A 15,562-nucleotide genomic window follows, 5' to 3' on the forward strand; every position below is an offset into this window, starting at 1 on the left:
AAATATCTAGCCTGTGCAGAGAATCCACTGCAAAAGCTGCTAATACACAGAGGTAAGGTAGTCGCCCGCAGGTTTTGAGCTATGCTGCTCCAATTGGATTAGTGGCCAGTTGAGAAGGAAACAAGAGTAAGAGGGGATTTACACACTAACACAATTTGGCCCATTAGCCTAGAAATATGCTTTGTGCAAAGCTTGATCTGAAGGATTTGTGCAGTTCGATGTTTGTCCACAGGTTTAATCTCTATTATGGGATCCTGTTTGAATGAAGGGAACGACACCAAGCAGTTGCAGCACTCCCTCAAGCTTCTCCCTCCATTCATGGACTGATTTGATTCTTTTTTTTTTTTTTTTTTTTTTTTTACGAAGGATTCCCTCCCACCCTTTCGGTCTCGAGTCAAAGGTTTTATGCACTTGTTTGTTTGTCAGCATAAAGCAGAAGCTTGAGCACAAACGAAGAGAGCTCAGGGATCAAAATCGCAGCCTTGGGAAGAACCACAGGATCTTTTTGCAGACACACTACACAAATGACTCAGTGTCTGTCCAGTGTGTAATTGACGGTTGTGGATAAGTTATAGTACATTTTCTACATATCCCTTTCCAGCTTTTTTTTTTTCTTTCTTCTGCCTTTAAAGGCATCCGTGGGCTTTTCACTGGGCAACAAAAGGCTGGATCAGTTTCTCTGGGTCATTTTATTCATAGGCGTGACAAACTCCACAGGTACTTTTTGCAGGCAGGAGTGGGGTTAAACATCTCTTTCTCAGTGCATAATTCAGATTCAGTTTGGTCAGTCATTTAGTTATTTTGGTTGGATCGTCTAACAGTGGCACCACCAGTTATTTCGGTCAAAGGGAGCCGAAAATAGTGGCACCACCAAAAGTGTTTTGGATATGACAGATTTGGTGTGTGTGTGTGTGTGCGTGTGTGCGTGTGTGTGTCGGGGGGTAGTAAATAGAGACTTAAGAGACAGCTGAAGATACAAGGATGTTCTTAAAGTCTTTGGGTGGTCCAACCTCTCCGGGAGATTCAGCCGACTTTCTGCGAGTGCCAACGGCGAACAGTGGTCATTAATAGCAGACGAACGCACCAACCCCACCAAGATGGGATTACCTACCAGCCAATTGCAGATGTGAACGTCTAAACAGTTCTCCCACTCTGTTTTGACATGCTCGATTACAGGTTCTGCGCCCTACACCAGATCCCCCCCCAAAAAAATTGACAGCTAAATGAAATCATTCATTTTCTGGTCTGATGTCATCCAAAAATTGCCATAATTGCCCCGGCCTGGCGTCTCTGGTCTGAGACTGGCAAAGAAAAGACACCAGCGCTGGGCGAGGTGCACTGGGAAGAAGAAGTAGACTGGTGGATGCTCCCCGCTGGATGCGTGTTAACTCTTTGTCTGTTGAAGAATGTGGGACGTACAGAACAGCGAGGGGTTCGGGACCACTTTCTTCTGTCTGCTCAGAGAGCAAGCAAAGACAAGACAGGGCTTGATGTGGTCAGAGTCGCGAGGCTAATGACAGACTGTGTAACCCAGCAGCAGAGGCTAAGGGTACTTCAGTTCAGTGTATGGGAATGCACACAGATGCACTTATGTAACCACGTAGAGCCTGAGAGCCACCGAGATCCAAGAGCGAGGGGAGACTCACGGAATACACAAAACTTGAGGAACTTATTGCTCTCAGAAGAATCCACTTCTCTGCTGTCTCTTTTAGGTATAAGGTTTCCTGTACATTTGACTCACAGGGGCTGAAATATTATGATCCATCACCTCAGTGAAAGTAACAACACCACAAAGCAAAAATAATCTGTTACAAAAAAGATGTTGATCCATAAAACAAAAAAAGTAAAGCTACATTCTTATTAGTCGACAAATGTAATCAAAGTTATAGCAGCAGTGGATGGCATGACTGATTGTAATATAAAAGGGATTGCAACTCCACTTTAGTGTCTTTGAGCTCCTTGTTTTGTCATCAAAGTCCACATGTTTACTGTGTAGCTCACTCACATTGTTCTCATGGACGTCCGAATCCCTCCTTTCCCCTCAGGACAGAGTGACAAGTGGCAGTGTCTGAAATCTCTGCCTATGAAATGTGATGACACTTCAAGACTTCAATCTTTTGTCTCAGGAGTCCCTGAAAAAGCTCTGTTAGGAGGGCCATGTCGCACACAAGCACATGAAAAACACAATGGTGGGGCTAAGCGGTGGGGACAAGGGGTGTACCATCACTGAACTTAAAACCCCAGCGTACACTACCTACCCAGCACCAGACAGCAGACACACATAATCAGCTGGTGAACATAGTGGACCATTTATTAGCTAAATTGTGCAATATTTCCATCAGGAGTTGGTAGAGACCAAAAACAGAGCTAAAAGTGAGCAAACAACAAAACTCCAAGTGAATACTGATGTCGCTCTGTATCTGCTGGATATGAAAATGAGCAGGTTTGTAATAACCACTTGTCACATTAATAAATAATCAAGTGTATATTTAATGATGTTTTGATTTAAGGTTTAAAGTACAAAGTAAACATCATCATCAAGCAGAGGAAATGATCCCATGTGTTTTTCACTATATTACAAGATTAAATAGAATTTGACTGTTGTTTAGGTTGGTGCTAATTTTACCAGCAATTAAGTAATCAGATCTATTTCAAATATTTTAGAACATGAGCATTTTCTTTTTGTTTGTAAAAACATTAGCCCGTCTGAAACATGACTGTAGCTTAGAGAAGCGGTGCATCGGTGCAATACTCGTGTGAAGGCACCACCACTGCACGTTTGAGGCAGGTGTACATGGAGTGCAAAAGTGATAATTCTCAATAATCTGTGCAGTTGCCTAATTTGAGGTTTGAGAATATGCTGTCCACAGAGTTCCTTCTCTTCAGAGTAATGAGACCAGGCAGTTTGTTTAATCTGAGCTGAAGGGTTTAGTACACCGTGTTAGAGGATGTTGTGGGTTGATCTTGATCACTGGTTCTTCCTCTTGGCCTGCTTCCCCTTTGAACTCAGGGTGATCTGTCCCACTTCTCCAGTTGGCAGACGAGACTCTACCCGCCGGTCCTCAGACGGAGGCAGGTTATACGCTCAGCCTGTTGTGTAACAGTGGTGTAAAGAGATAATACTCTTTGCTTTCACCTGCCGCCATTAAGACGGTTACCTTCAAATCCCTGAATCACAAACAGGAGTGTCACAGTCTGCTCCAAGATTACCGAGAGATGGATCAAATCTTTACAAATCTCTACAAAATAATCCAAACACTTACACTTCACCTTTAGGGCAGACTTTAAAAGAATTCTAGCCAGTGCTGCTTTGTAATGATATACAATTATGCTAGAGAGCATTGCTGTCTACATAAACTGTTGGGTATGAGTACATTTATAGACAGAGTAAGCCAAACCAATAAAAGCCTCAACTTCCCCGCTGATATTTGATCTCACTTCAAAAAACATCTTGCATCCGTCATGTCCTCCATTCCCACAAACTGTCTGGACATCCAGCAGCAGCAGACGCAGCAGCAGCAGCAGCAGGGACTTCTCTGAGATCTGAACTGCAGCGGGGATCCATTCCCGGTGGACTGTGGGAGTCAAAGCTTTCCTGCCTTTCACTTGTGGGAGTGTGTTTCCTCTGGAGGGGATTGTTTTTCTATGAAAACAGTCTGTTAGTGGTCGCTTCCAAGAAGTTGTCAGAGATGATACACAAGCACATTTTTTTTTTAACCGAGGACACCGAGGACCTTGTAGAGAGCACAAGCAATCGCAAGAAATGTAATTCTCTGGACGTTTATGTAAGCGACCTCGGACAAATCACGAGACACGGACTGCAAATCATTTCAAATAACAGCTCACTCAAGCACAACATTTGGGCAGTTTAGTGCCATTTGACTGGGTTTGGGAATTTCTTGGTAAATAGCTTGTCTCAACATTCACACTTCCACAATAAATGTCTCTGCAACAGGTTCCGTAGAAAGAAGAAGAGAAGAAACCTCAAAAGGAGTGTTAAGAGTTCAGAGACCCTGCAACATTTGCAAAAATGGCAGCAGGTGGGTGCCAATGTGATGCTTGAATCTGAGGCTTATTCTCTCACCAGAGGGTCACGGTCCGTGTGGCTGTGCAGACTGATAAACCTGCATCACAGCGCCCTCTGGTGGCAAACACGTATAAACAAATCCAGGGAATATGTTGTTGTCTTTTTTTTTTTTTTTTTTTTTTCACTTTAACTTCCTTTTGCAAACGAAAGTCTTGCGTGGTGTTCTCGCTCCTCATGCGCACACGGGAGGAACTCGAAAGCCTCTAAAGACGTTTGTTGAACGTGATGTGTGAGTTGGAGCTCATAAACATGTAGTGAAATGTGATCGGTGGCAGGCTCCGCTGCTGCAGCCACACACACACACACACACACACACACAGAAGGCAGGATATGCAGCCATTAAGATAAAAAAAAACTCAAGATGCGGTCGCTGATTGGCTGCTTTAATCGCACAAAGGAGGAAGTATTTAAACATTTTCACACATTTGTCTAGTTTTCATCTGTCTTTTTAAAAATATGATTTTTTAAAGTTGTCCCATGTGTCCGCTCCAAAGCAACTTCTATATTTAGTTGTTGTCATGTGTCGCCGTGGTCAGCTGGGATCCCGCCGCAGGACACGCCTCTGGGCTGAATGGAGCACGCTGTGCGTAAAGTCCGACCTGCAGCGGATCCAAAATATTTACTTTTTTTAGCCCCTTTTCACCCGATTTTTCTCAAATAACTCTCCTCTGGATATTATCGATTCGCTCTCAGTCGAGTAAATGCAGCGATGACGCGGGAGGAAGATCTCATCCGGATTGCAAAAAAGCTGGACAAGATGGTGTCTAGAAATAACACGGTGAGACGGTATTTTGACACCCACAGGTGGCGCGTTAGGCCTCGTGCTGCGTGCAGAAAAAGAGGGAGATTAGGCCCCGTGTATGTGTCTCTGGAGGTAAAATGCAGTGGAGATAAGTTTGATTTTCAGAGTGAATCGCGGTGTTTTGTGAGCCGTGCACACGTGTAATGTGAGCCCAGACTGTGCTGGAACAGATGACCAACAGGTGTTAGGAGCGCTCCCGCTCGCTGGACGCTTCGGGTGTCCGGCGCTGGGACTTCGTTCGTGCGCCTGTCGACAAGTTTTACTTGTGCAGATCTTTTCGCTGCTGTCCTTATCGATCCGTGACCAATGCAACTGCAAGTAAACACCGCGGCCTGCGGGCAAGGTCGTCTGTGTGTTTGTGTGTGTGTGTGTGTGTGCTGTGACCGACTCTGCAAACAGGACGTTGCTCCATGGCGCCCTTGCACAGCTGGCGTTTCATGCAGCTGTCAATAAAAAAAAAAAAAAAAAAAGTTTTTTGTTTTAAAAAAACTGCGATTTATTTAAAACCTGCTGTGATATATTCTTGAACTTTATGGAATCTGTGTTGATTTCTTCCAAATATGTGGATGAGATTGTATATAAAAAACAACAACAACAACAACACAGAAGTGAAACTGTTGCTGACTGCTGATCAGTTTGTGGTGTCTATGTTGAATTGCTCCCGCTCTCAAATCTGTGCATGACATTGTCATTACGTGTGTGTAAATAAAGACGTTCAACACGGATTGGTCATAGTCTCATTATGTGTTGTGTGTGTGCAGGAGGGCGCCATAGACCTGCTGAGGGAACTCAAAGGGTTTAATATGACACTCAAGCTTCTCCAGGTAGGCTCCAGTACAGCATGGATAGCTTTAGTTTGCCTCAGAGTGCAGTTCTGTCATTTGTTTAAACCCTGTCACTGTCTTAAAACAATGCAAATCATACAACACAAGACAAGTGCATGACAATTAAAACCCATAATGTGCATTGACGTGCGTGTTTGTTTCAGGAAACGAGGATCGGCATGTCCGTGAATGGTATCAGGAAGCACTGCACAGACGAGGAAGTCATTGCTCTGGCAAAGGTCCTGATAAAAGACTGGAAGAGGCTCCTTGGTACTTGACCTGGTTATATGATTTACACACATGCATGATGTGTGTAAGTGTCAATGGAAAAGTTCAGCCAAAAGTGAAGATTGAGTGGAGTGGATGGGGACTTGTTTTAAAAAAGTAACAGAAACAACCAAAAAGAGAACCAAACAAACATGAAATGGCTCCATCCTGCTCGTCCGAGGGATCCCAAATTGATTAAAAAAAAAGAAAAAAGAAAGAAAACATTATTCCCACCTTCAAAGTGCAGTCGAGTGTGCACACCCACTTTACTGCAAACAGTTTTAGCTTAGCTGCTATAGTGAAGATTTTGGTTTTAAAACAATACAAATAAAGGTTTTTCTAATCAATTTGGGATCTTGGGGATTCCAGAGACTTTATGTTTTAAAACAAGTCCCCATCTACTTAAGTTGTTTAGGAGAATGCTGCAGCACCGTTTTGCTGTGAATCTCCAGAAATGTTTTGCAGACTACAAAAGCTTCCCCTCGCTTCATGGGGCCGAGTAGATGAATTTCATTTTCGGCTGAACTTGTCCTTTAAATATTAGTTTGTGCAACGCATGCCTCGGTGAACTGACTGACTTTCTCACACAGACTCCGGCCCCTCTCACTCTGAGAAACCATCGGAAATCAAGAACGGCCTGGACTCCAGCAAACCAGCAGCATCTCCCAACAGCTCGCCGTCTGAGTCCCAGAGCAGGTCAGTACTTCTTTCACAGGTAACATTTAATACAGAGGCAGAGAGGTTAGGACAGTTCTGGTCTGTATGAGTCCACCTACAACTGTCAGAACCAGAGTGGTGAGTGTAGGCTCAGTTCATGTAAAGGAATTACATGAAATAATGACAGAAATGCATGATGATGATGATGCACCACACAGGACCTACAGTGTTTGTACATGTCCGGGTGATCTTTTCATTATGACATTTGGCAAATAGTCCAGATGCAAAAACAGCTCTGTCAAAAAGCACTTAAGGAATGAAGAGATGAAAGGAAGTGTGAGGGGTCACCACTGACTGCCTGAAGGCGATGCTGTGGCAGAATATCCAGGAGTAAATTGAAATGGAAGATGATGCAAAGACGTGTTTGTTTCTTCACCATGACAGCTTTTAAAACCCTCCATTTTCAGCCCTTTCCAGCGTTGCGCCATCGTTCTGAATACGTGCCGTTTTCTACCCACTCACAGCCGAAAGTAGGCATGAGTCATCTCGACATAAAGTTTTGTTCTTCGAGGGAAAAATAAATGAACCCTTAGATGAGCAGTGAGTGTCAGGAGGAGGCTGATGTCACAGAGTGTTCAGCACCAAGGATGAAGCTTAATGATTCAGAGAGAGCATTGTGTTGTGTGTGTGTGAGTGCATGGGTATTATTGTGATCAGACTAGGACCTCAGAAATGTACCTTCAAGGTTCAATGCACTTGATGTTACCAAGGCTGCGGTTTAATTATTCACAAGTTCAAATATGGGACATTTATATTGTGTGTGTGTGTGTGTGTGTGTGTGTGTGTTCGTCTGTGATTATTCTGCAGCCACCTCAGTGATGATCATAGCCGCAGTTATCATTGCAATTGCTGTGTTTAAGTGGACTCACTGGTCCTCATGTAAGTTATGTCCTGTCTGCAGAGGCATTTGCATATTAATAAAGTCTCTGTGAGCTCTAACATGGAGCTATAATTAATGTTGTCGAAAAGACAGAGACCATTTGTTAAACATACAATGAAACGTTTTTAAGTGACCAGTCTCAGTTTAGTACTTCTGCGTAGTTATTATAGTAATTCTTTATGCTTGTTACCAGGTCAGATTCTGCCTTATCCAGGTTGAATGGGTCCTCAGATGAAAGCTTTTTCATGGTACGGATGACTTGAGGACTCTCATTGAGAAACGAAGCTGCTCTGTAGTCTGGTGGCATATTACATATTACTTCATATTACAGTTATTAAAGTTGCGCTATGGGGTTATGGAAAAGAAAATCAAAAACTTAGAAAGGTAATCTTTATTAAGGTAAGTTTATTCAATTTATTCAGTCATGATAACAAGAGAGTTTTTGATTTTTTTTTTTTTTTTAATTTTGCTTAAGCTTTAAACAATGAATTAGTAAAGATTCTTTCCTTTGACATGCAATTCCTCTCAAAAACTGCACATTGCACCTTTAATCTTACATACTTAGCCATAAATGGAGACATTACCTCATCATCATGCATCCTGTGGATGACTCTTTACAACAGAGAAAGAAATGCATCTTTCTTTCACTCGCTTCCAAAACAATTGCACATCCCGGCCAGATCAAGATCTGTACAACAGGTGCTGCTGGTGCTGATGCTGCTTTTGTCCACAGGGCAACGGAATGAACGAAAGAATCAATGTTCCATCTACATGCTTCAAAAAAGCTAAGGTGCACTGTGCAACTTTTTTAAAGGCCTGTAAACAGAATTGTAATTTGAATCCCGTCTGAATATGGCCCACGTTAGATTACAACAACAAGCCTGACTTCTGTGAAGCTGGTCAATGTCTTGTTGGCTCTTGAACCGAGGTAAAGATTATACATCCTTTGTTTCTGTTAGTCACAGGAGATTGGATGTCAACCCGAAACAGGACTCCGATCCTGACAAAAAGCACTCCAACAAAACCAGAGAGGAAAAACAGAAGGAAGAGCACAGAAACAAAAAGAGGCACGCAAGTGACCTTGGTGGTGAAAAGCACCTGGAGGCGCCCCAGAATGAGAAACATCCGCAAGAAATCAGAAAGGAGAAGCATCGAGAAGAACTCAAGAAACAGAGACCCGCAGAGGAGGCCCCGCCGGAGACAGATAACAAGAAACAGAAGCATGTGCAGGACCCGCAGAGTGAGAAAAACAAGCCGGAACCAAGGAAAGAAAAGCCATTGGAAGAACCAGGAAGGATGAGGCACTTGGAAGACGTGAAAAGGGAGAAACACCCAGAGGATCTCTGGAAGCACGGCCACGCGAATGAGGCGAAGAGCAAACACAGAGAAGAAGACAGACACGAGAAGACGATACACTCGCCACATCGAGAGAGACGGCCGAGCGATACTCAGCGAGACAAACCTGCTGATGCTCACAAACCGATATTTGAAAGGTGAGAGGAAAGTGTGTTAAAAAAAAATGGCACTTGCACATCAGAAACACTCAGCAGGGCTTCAAACTGAATTATTTATTTCAGGAGAGGAGTGTTGGACAGCAGCATTCTGTATCCCACCCGCTTCCCCTCCCCTCCTCGACCTCCTCGTCCTCCTCGGCCCCTCCTCCCGATCAAACGGCCCTCTGTGGACCTGAAAAAGGACAGGTCAGGACTCTCACGCAGCCTGAGCTGAAGCGCGCGACTGACTGAAATGTTTCCAGCTGATGCTGCATGTCATAACACTTCTGAGTCACTCACACGCACTGACTTTTGTTCCTGCAGTTTTATAACCGAACTCGCGGCCAAACAGGGACCCTGGCTGTGCATGATGCATGCTTCTTCAGGTGTGTCTTCGTTGAAAAGATTCTGTCTGAAGCTTGGACTGCATGCCGCGCCATCTGCGGGACTCTCGGGTGGCCGCGCCCTGATCTGTCCCGTTGTGACGTTTGTTCAGGAAGGACGCCAAAGACCCTTCGTCCCGACATCCTCGTCCTCACGCCCCTCGACCCGCCTCCCCCCCGGCCAAGCGACCTACGCTGGACGTAAAGAAAGAGAGGTCAGGCGCGCTCTGGTGCATGTTTGTGAAAAGATCTTTTTCAGTTGGGATTCTGAGATTTTGAGGCCAATCTCAAACATGTTGATTCTCACATCAGGAGAATTCCACCGGACCCGAACGCTCCCATAGCTCCTCTTCCTCTCCACCTTCATCCTCCTCCAGCAAGGTCAGGGGTCTGCATGCCCGCTGCATGCCTTCACATTAAAGGTCCCTTATTGTGCTCTTTGTTGGGTTCACACGTTTTATTTTGGGTGACAGCTAGCACCTCTACTCACCCTCCGTTTTAGGTCCTGTCTCTTTAAAGGGGCACTATGTAGTTAAGAATATTAATATTTACAATATTAATGAGGTAATGATGCAAACTGAGAAATACATGAGATGTTGTTTTCTGGTCTTCACAGAAAAACGTCCCCAGAAAACAGTTTGAAGCTAGAAAGGTGGCAGGGTCAGCCACATATAATCAAACAAAAACAGTTTATTCATACTTCCAACGGTACTGTAGAGCACATTGAGCAGCTCAATGAAACCTCACTTCCTACAATATGGGACCTTCAGTATTCGTTCTCGCTGGTGATTCAGCTCAGCTCATCAGTGTATTTCCAATTTAGAAAAGAGCCTCCTGACCCCAACGCTCCTCTTCCTCCACTTCCTCTTCACCTCCACCCTCCACCGCTCCTGAAGCGCCCCTCACTGGACGGGAAAAAGGAGAGGTCTGGATCAGATGAGTTCTCATGAGAGGCTGCATGTTGTCACGGCCTTGGTTATTTTGAAAAAAAAAAAAAAAAAAACAACCTCTAATTTGATTTGACATTTTTTTCTCCTCTGCATTGAATCCTTGTGTTGTTTGCCACAGCAGGAAGGAGTCATCAGACTCTAAACCTCCTTCACTGAAGAAGACGTCTGACCACGTGAAGAAAGACAGGTCCGGGATCTGGGAGTTATTCTGTTTTTCCTTTGTCCTTGAAAAAAATGCTTTGCTGCTGTCTCTGGAGGATCAGTGACCTCAGACTTTAATCTCTGTCTTTTGTTTGTTTTACACAAAATATTGACACAGTATATTGTCAGTTCATGACAGTAATGTGGTGTTTAGGGCTGTTATGTAGCTACAAAGAAAATAATAAAATTTAACACTAAGAAATATATGGACGTTCACATCTTAACTTCAAGAAGGTTTTCAGTAACTCACTGTAAAAAGAGTCAAGTATCAGATATTTTCTTGATACAAAGACTGTCTTCTCCCTGCAGGAAGGACTCGTTGGATGGCAAAGTGCCTAAAAAGCACTCTGATGAGGCCAAGAGAGAAAGGTTGGCGAGTTAGGAGTGTGAAAATTGCCAGTCTGTGGGTGTGAAACATGGTGGTTGTGTGGTTCAACTCCTTTAAACAGCTCTTTGTCGACTGCCAGTGCATGACGAGCTTGGTGTTTAATACGTTCACTGTCCCGTGAGTGGATTTGTTTGAGAATCAAACAAATGTTTCCTTTTGTCAGGAAGGATTCATCTGACTCTAAACCGCCTCCACCCAAAAAGCCCAGCGTGGATGTCAAAAAAGAAAAACACAGGTGTGCTAGAGCAGGGAAATAAATTCCACTCTGCATGCACTTTGGTTTACGCTGCTTCTCCTTCGACGTAACCCCAAGTGTGTGAGATGTGTTTTGAACGTGGTGTCGGTGTGACAGCCCTGTTTCTTTTGTGTTGCAGGAAGGACTCCTGCGACTCAAAGCCTGGCCAACCTGTGAAACGTCACTCAACTGACTCCAAACCTGACAGGTACGACCGGCATACGCTACGTTCATTATTTTTCTACCGCTTTGGCTTTGGAGCAGTGACTGTATCAGAAATCCCAACAGCTCATTTAAAGGCACAGTTTCTGAATTCTCTGTGGATTGAGCGATTTGATGTTTACAGTTTTATAAAGCAGGCAGACCTGCCTTATAAACAAACAGGACAGGAAATCTGACTTTCTAGATCATGGGACCTTAGAATCTCACTCATACTCGTAAATGACATTGCTAACGAAACCGTGTTTACCGTCTCTCGTCGCTGATGTCACTTTAGGCGGGAGTCCACTGATTCAAAGAAGAGCAGCTCGCCACCAGCAAAGAAACTAACAGCTGAGAGGTAACTGAAACAGAGAAAGTGCTGACGGACACATTTTTGTTGAAAATTCACCAGTGTGTTTCAATAGAAAATGAGATGATGACATTGAATTTGTTTTCTAGGAGAGAGTCTCACGGCTCCAAGACCTCTCAGCCTGCACCTCCGCTGAGGAAGCCCTCGACTGACAGCATTGAAAGGTATCTCTCTCAATCCAAGTCAGTGGAGGTTCCTTACAATTTATGCATATACATATCCATTATGAGAGAATGTCAGTGCAGTTAAAGTACACACGCTTTCAGTAAGGAGGGTCATCTTCAGCTCTATGGAGAGTTTCAGCCTCTTTCAGTTCATTTTTATGGGTTTCTTCGGTTTAGTTCAGTGTCACGGCAAAGTTCATCATTCAGTTAACATCTCCACGTCTGTTATACAGCTTAACATATGAATCTGATAGAATGAACACATATGGATGTCTAACACAAAATATGACACAGACAGTAGAATAATAATTTGTAAAATGACACAGGAGACGTAGCAGTTTGCTGTGTGGTGGTTCTTTACCCACGGGGACTCTATCTCAATAAAACTGTCCGTCTTCAGCTGTGCTGTAGCTGTGAACCTTTCCGTAATGAACACCTCATTCTTGTTTTGCCACTGTTTAATGTTTTTGCATTGTGGCTGCAGAAATGTTCTTAAAGATGTCCAGTGACTGACACTCTGCTCTTTGATTGTTGTGATGTCTCCCATTCTGCAGGAAGGGAAAAATTGATACCCCTAAAACTCCCACCACCCCGACCAGCCCCATGTCGCCCGGCTTCAGTTCTGGGGGTCCTCTGTCGCCTCAATACTCTACCGGAGTGTCCATCAGAGACAAATGCATCGAGATGCTGGCAGCCGCCCTGCGCACAGACAGTGAGGCTAAGATCAGGCTTGTTATCACTGAGATCAGACAGGCAGCAGATTACATGCTGACAGAAACACAGGCTGCAGGAGCACACGCACATATCACCATCGTGTGCAGATTAACATGAGACGTTGTTTTCTGGTCTTCACAGACGACTACAAAGATTTTGGGACAAACTGTGACAGCATGGCTGCAGAGATTGAAGATCATATCCTTCAGTGTAGTAGATGATTTGCCTGGTTTGACTGAGCTGTAGTTCATTCAGTGATGTTCCAAATCCAAAACTAACACTCCCTTGACTGCAATATTGCACATATCTACCAGGAGATAAAAGCCACGGATATGAAATACAAGAACAGAGTCCGCAGCCGCATAAGCAACTTAAAGGACCCAAAGAACCCTGGACTTCGCAGAAACGTCCTCGCCGGAAGCATCGAGCTGAGCCGCATCGCCTCCATGTCTGCTGAGGTAGGGACCGCTGCAGCTGCATGCCAACCAGACGATGAACTCCTTTCTCCAGTTCCTCCCTCACTGTACCTCACATTGGCCCCTCTGCTGCAAATATCCACCTCTTTGTCTTCATGTAGGAAATGGCCAGTGATGAGCTGAAGCAGCTGAGGAACGTTCTCACGCAGGAGGCCATCAGGGAGCACCAAATGGCCAAAACTGGCGGCACCACCACTGACCTGCTGCAGTGCGGCAAGTGCAAGAAGAAGAACTGCACCTACAACCAGGTGAGCAGGCCGAACAGACCACAACAAAGCAAAACAAACCATTAGAAAGAGAAACGTGATGACATTATTATTAAAACATGATAAAGTTCCCCTCCAGTGACCTTTCAGCATGAATTTGCCACACCACACACAGCTCGTGCCTTTTCATTTTTTCCACCCCTGCCCGCAGACAACCTGAGCCGCCTCTGCTGTTTACAGCTCATACAACCATCTGTATGTATGTGTGTGTGTGTGTGTGTGTGTGTGTATGTGGTGTTTTAGGTGCAGACACGCAGTGCTGATGAGCCAATGACCACATTTGTTCTGTGCAATGAGTGTGGTAACCGCTGGAAGGTAAGTCATGTCCTCCGCCTTTCTCTCAATAACTCAAATCTTTTGTAGTTTTTTTTTAAATAATTTGAAATAAAAAATGTTGTTTTTCTTCCTCATTTTCAGTTCTGCTGATGCCTTCCAGGTGAAACCACAATATTTTTTTTTTTCCTGAGACTATTCACCTGCGTATTTTCTATAATGGGGGGCGGGACGGGACGGGGGGGGGGGGAGTTTATAAATGATTGCAGCTAGTGATTTAAACAGATAACGGTGTTGTCACAATTTTTACTTGACATTTTGAGATTTCTAAGTGTGTGCTAATAATCGGGGTTTGCTTTGTATTGAACTGAAGACTGAGCATGAACATCAGTTTGATGACTGTTGGAACAATGAAGAATGATCACGGTGCTGTCATGATTGAGCTAACATGCTGGGTCATATTACAGCTGTTCACTATGTATATATCTAATTCCAATAAAACTGCTTCAATCATCAGTATGACGGCCTTTTGGAAATCACATTTAATAAAAAAGTGTCAAGCAGTCTTACTCAGAGTTACCGCCCAAATCATCATCATCATCATCAGCAGCAGCAGCAGCAGCAGCAGCAGCAGCAGCATCTTCGACGCAATTGTTGAGGTCAAAGTGTGGTTTAGATGCCCTTTTTACCATTTTGAGAATTGTATTTTACCATCACTGATGTTTTTAAAGGTGCACAATGTAGTTTTGAGGAAGAAATTCTAATCAAAGGGGAAAGATCCTCATTGACTGACGCCTAAATGAATAAATGAGAATATAAACAAACTCTTCTAAATAAACAAACTGATCTTAAAGGGCAACACAATTTCATACTGTTTTATTTTGTTATATGTGCAGACCCTGCCACCTTTCTAGCTTCTGGGGACCTTGTTTTCCTCTGAGAACAGTGTGTTTATTCAGTTACTGAAACAATAAATGTTCTGAGTTTGTATTATTACCTCATTAACATTGTCAATATTGAAATTCTGAGCTTGAATTTCATTTATCCAAATCTACAAAGTGCCCCTTTAAAAAGTTCTTCACATTCTCTGCAGTTATCTCTATAAACACATCTGGAACAACTGAACTGAGGAAAAGAAAAATACAAACTGAGCACATCATCCACAATTTTCTCTTCATCTACAAAAAGAGGAAATATTTGTAATCACACAGTTGGCACACAGTTGATTATGATTCAAGACAGAATTCATTGCACACATCCCAAATGGGACTTTACTGCACTTGGGACTGGAGGACTGTTGCACCACTGAAAACATGCAGCAGATGGCAACACTTCATCATTACTCAGCATCAGTTCCCACAGCTGAGCTTTCCTCCCCTCACGTTACCAACCGCAAATAAGATTTTGCTCGTTAGTGCCGGTACAACAGGTTAGTGACGCCAGAGGGGAGTGCTGCTGAAGATCAACGTGACAACATCAAAACACCAAACAAAATAAAGCTTTTATGTCCTTTTAAGAAAGAAACGTGTTGGTGCAGAATGAACTCACTTAATTCTGTGTTTCCGAGAAAAATTGTACTACACACAGCGCATTGAATACATATCCTTTGTAAGGCTGGTGTTAATGGGAGGAATATGGTCTGTATGTCTGTAGAAATAATGGAAAGGAAAAGCATCCCGGCCGCCCTCTGGCTCAATATCCACCATCTGGCTTCCTGTGAGTTGAAACCACATTCATTTACTTCTTCTGCATCATTTCCACCATTAACAGCCCCATGTTGATGTGCAGCTCAGAAAGCATCAGTGTGTTATTCTACACTGGTGCATTGGTGTAGGGATCATTGCCTCTCTTTCAGCCTGAAATCCCAGAGT

General features: G+C 43.8%; 1 protein-coding gene across 6 annotated transcripts; it reads left to right on the forward strand.

Moving 5' to 3' along the window:
• The first annotated feature begins 4,501 nt into the window (after window positions 1-4,501).
• tcea3 (transcription elongation factor A (SII), 3) lies at window positions 4,502-14,218 on the forward strand. Of its 6 annotated transcripts, none has more exons than XM_037075689.1 (21): window positions 4,502-4,865; window positions 5,651-5,713; window positions 5,878-5,983; window positions 6,571-6,676; window positions 8,537-9,070; window positions 9,155-9,277; window positions 9,567-9,668; window positions 9,766-9,834; window positions 10,277-10,378; window positions 10,522-10,590; window positions 10,914-10,973; window positions 11,156-11,227; window positions 11,367-11,435; window positions 11,724-11,786; window positions 11,888-11,962; window positions 12,517-12,674; window positions 12,818-12,874; window positions 12,980-13,134; window positions 13,254-13,400; window positions 13,662-13,733; window positions 13,836-14,218. In XM_037075689.1, the coding sequence occupies exons 1-21, from the start codon at window positions 4,797-4,799 to the stop codon at window positions 13,842-13,844; spliced, it is 2,280 nt and encodes a 759-aa protein (XP_036931584.1). In that variant the 5' UTR covers window positions 4,502-4,796; the 3' UTR covers window positions 13,845-14,218. The 6 variants fall into 6 exon arrangements, with proteins under 6 accessions (XP_036931584.1, XP_036931585.1, XP_036931586.1 ...); XM_037075690.1 differs by having other exon boundaries at window positions 10,525-10,590; XM_037075691.1 differs by lacking the exons at window positions 8,537-9,070; window positions 9,155-9,277; window positions 9,567-9,668; window positions 9,766-9,834 and having other exon boundaries at window positions 4,531-4,865.
• The last annotated feature ends 1,344 nt before the right edge of the window (window positions 14,219-15,562 follow it).

Source organism: Acanthopagrus latus, chromosome 17 (assembly GCF_904848185.1).
Source record: "Acanthopagrus latus isolate v.2019 chromosome 17, fAcaLat1.1, whole genome shotgun sequence".
NCBI classification, from domain to species: Eukaryota; Metazoa; Chordata; class Actinopteri; order Spariformes; family Sparidae; genus Acanthopagrus; species Acanthopagrus latus.

Excerpts from the sequence above, each read along its gene's own strand:
- tcea3 (XM_037075689.1), top strand. The coding sequence starts at position 4,797 with ATGACGCGGGAGGAAGATCTCATCCGGATTGCAAAAAAGCTGGACAAG. Across the intron at positions 11,228-11,366 it reads GTCAAAAAAGAAAAACACAG|GAAGGACTCCTGCGACTCAA; the intron begins GTGTGCTAGAGC and ends TTTGTGTTGCAG. Across the intron at positions 11,963-12,516 it reads TCGACTGACAGCATTGAAAG|GAAGGGAAAAATTGATACCC; the intron begins GTATCTCTCTCA and ends CCCATTCTGCAG.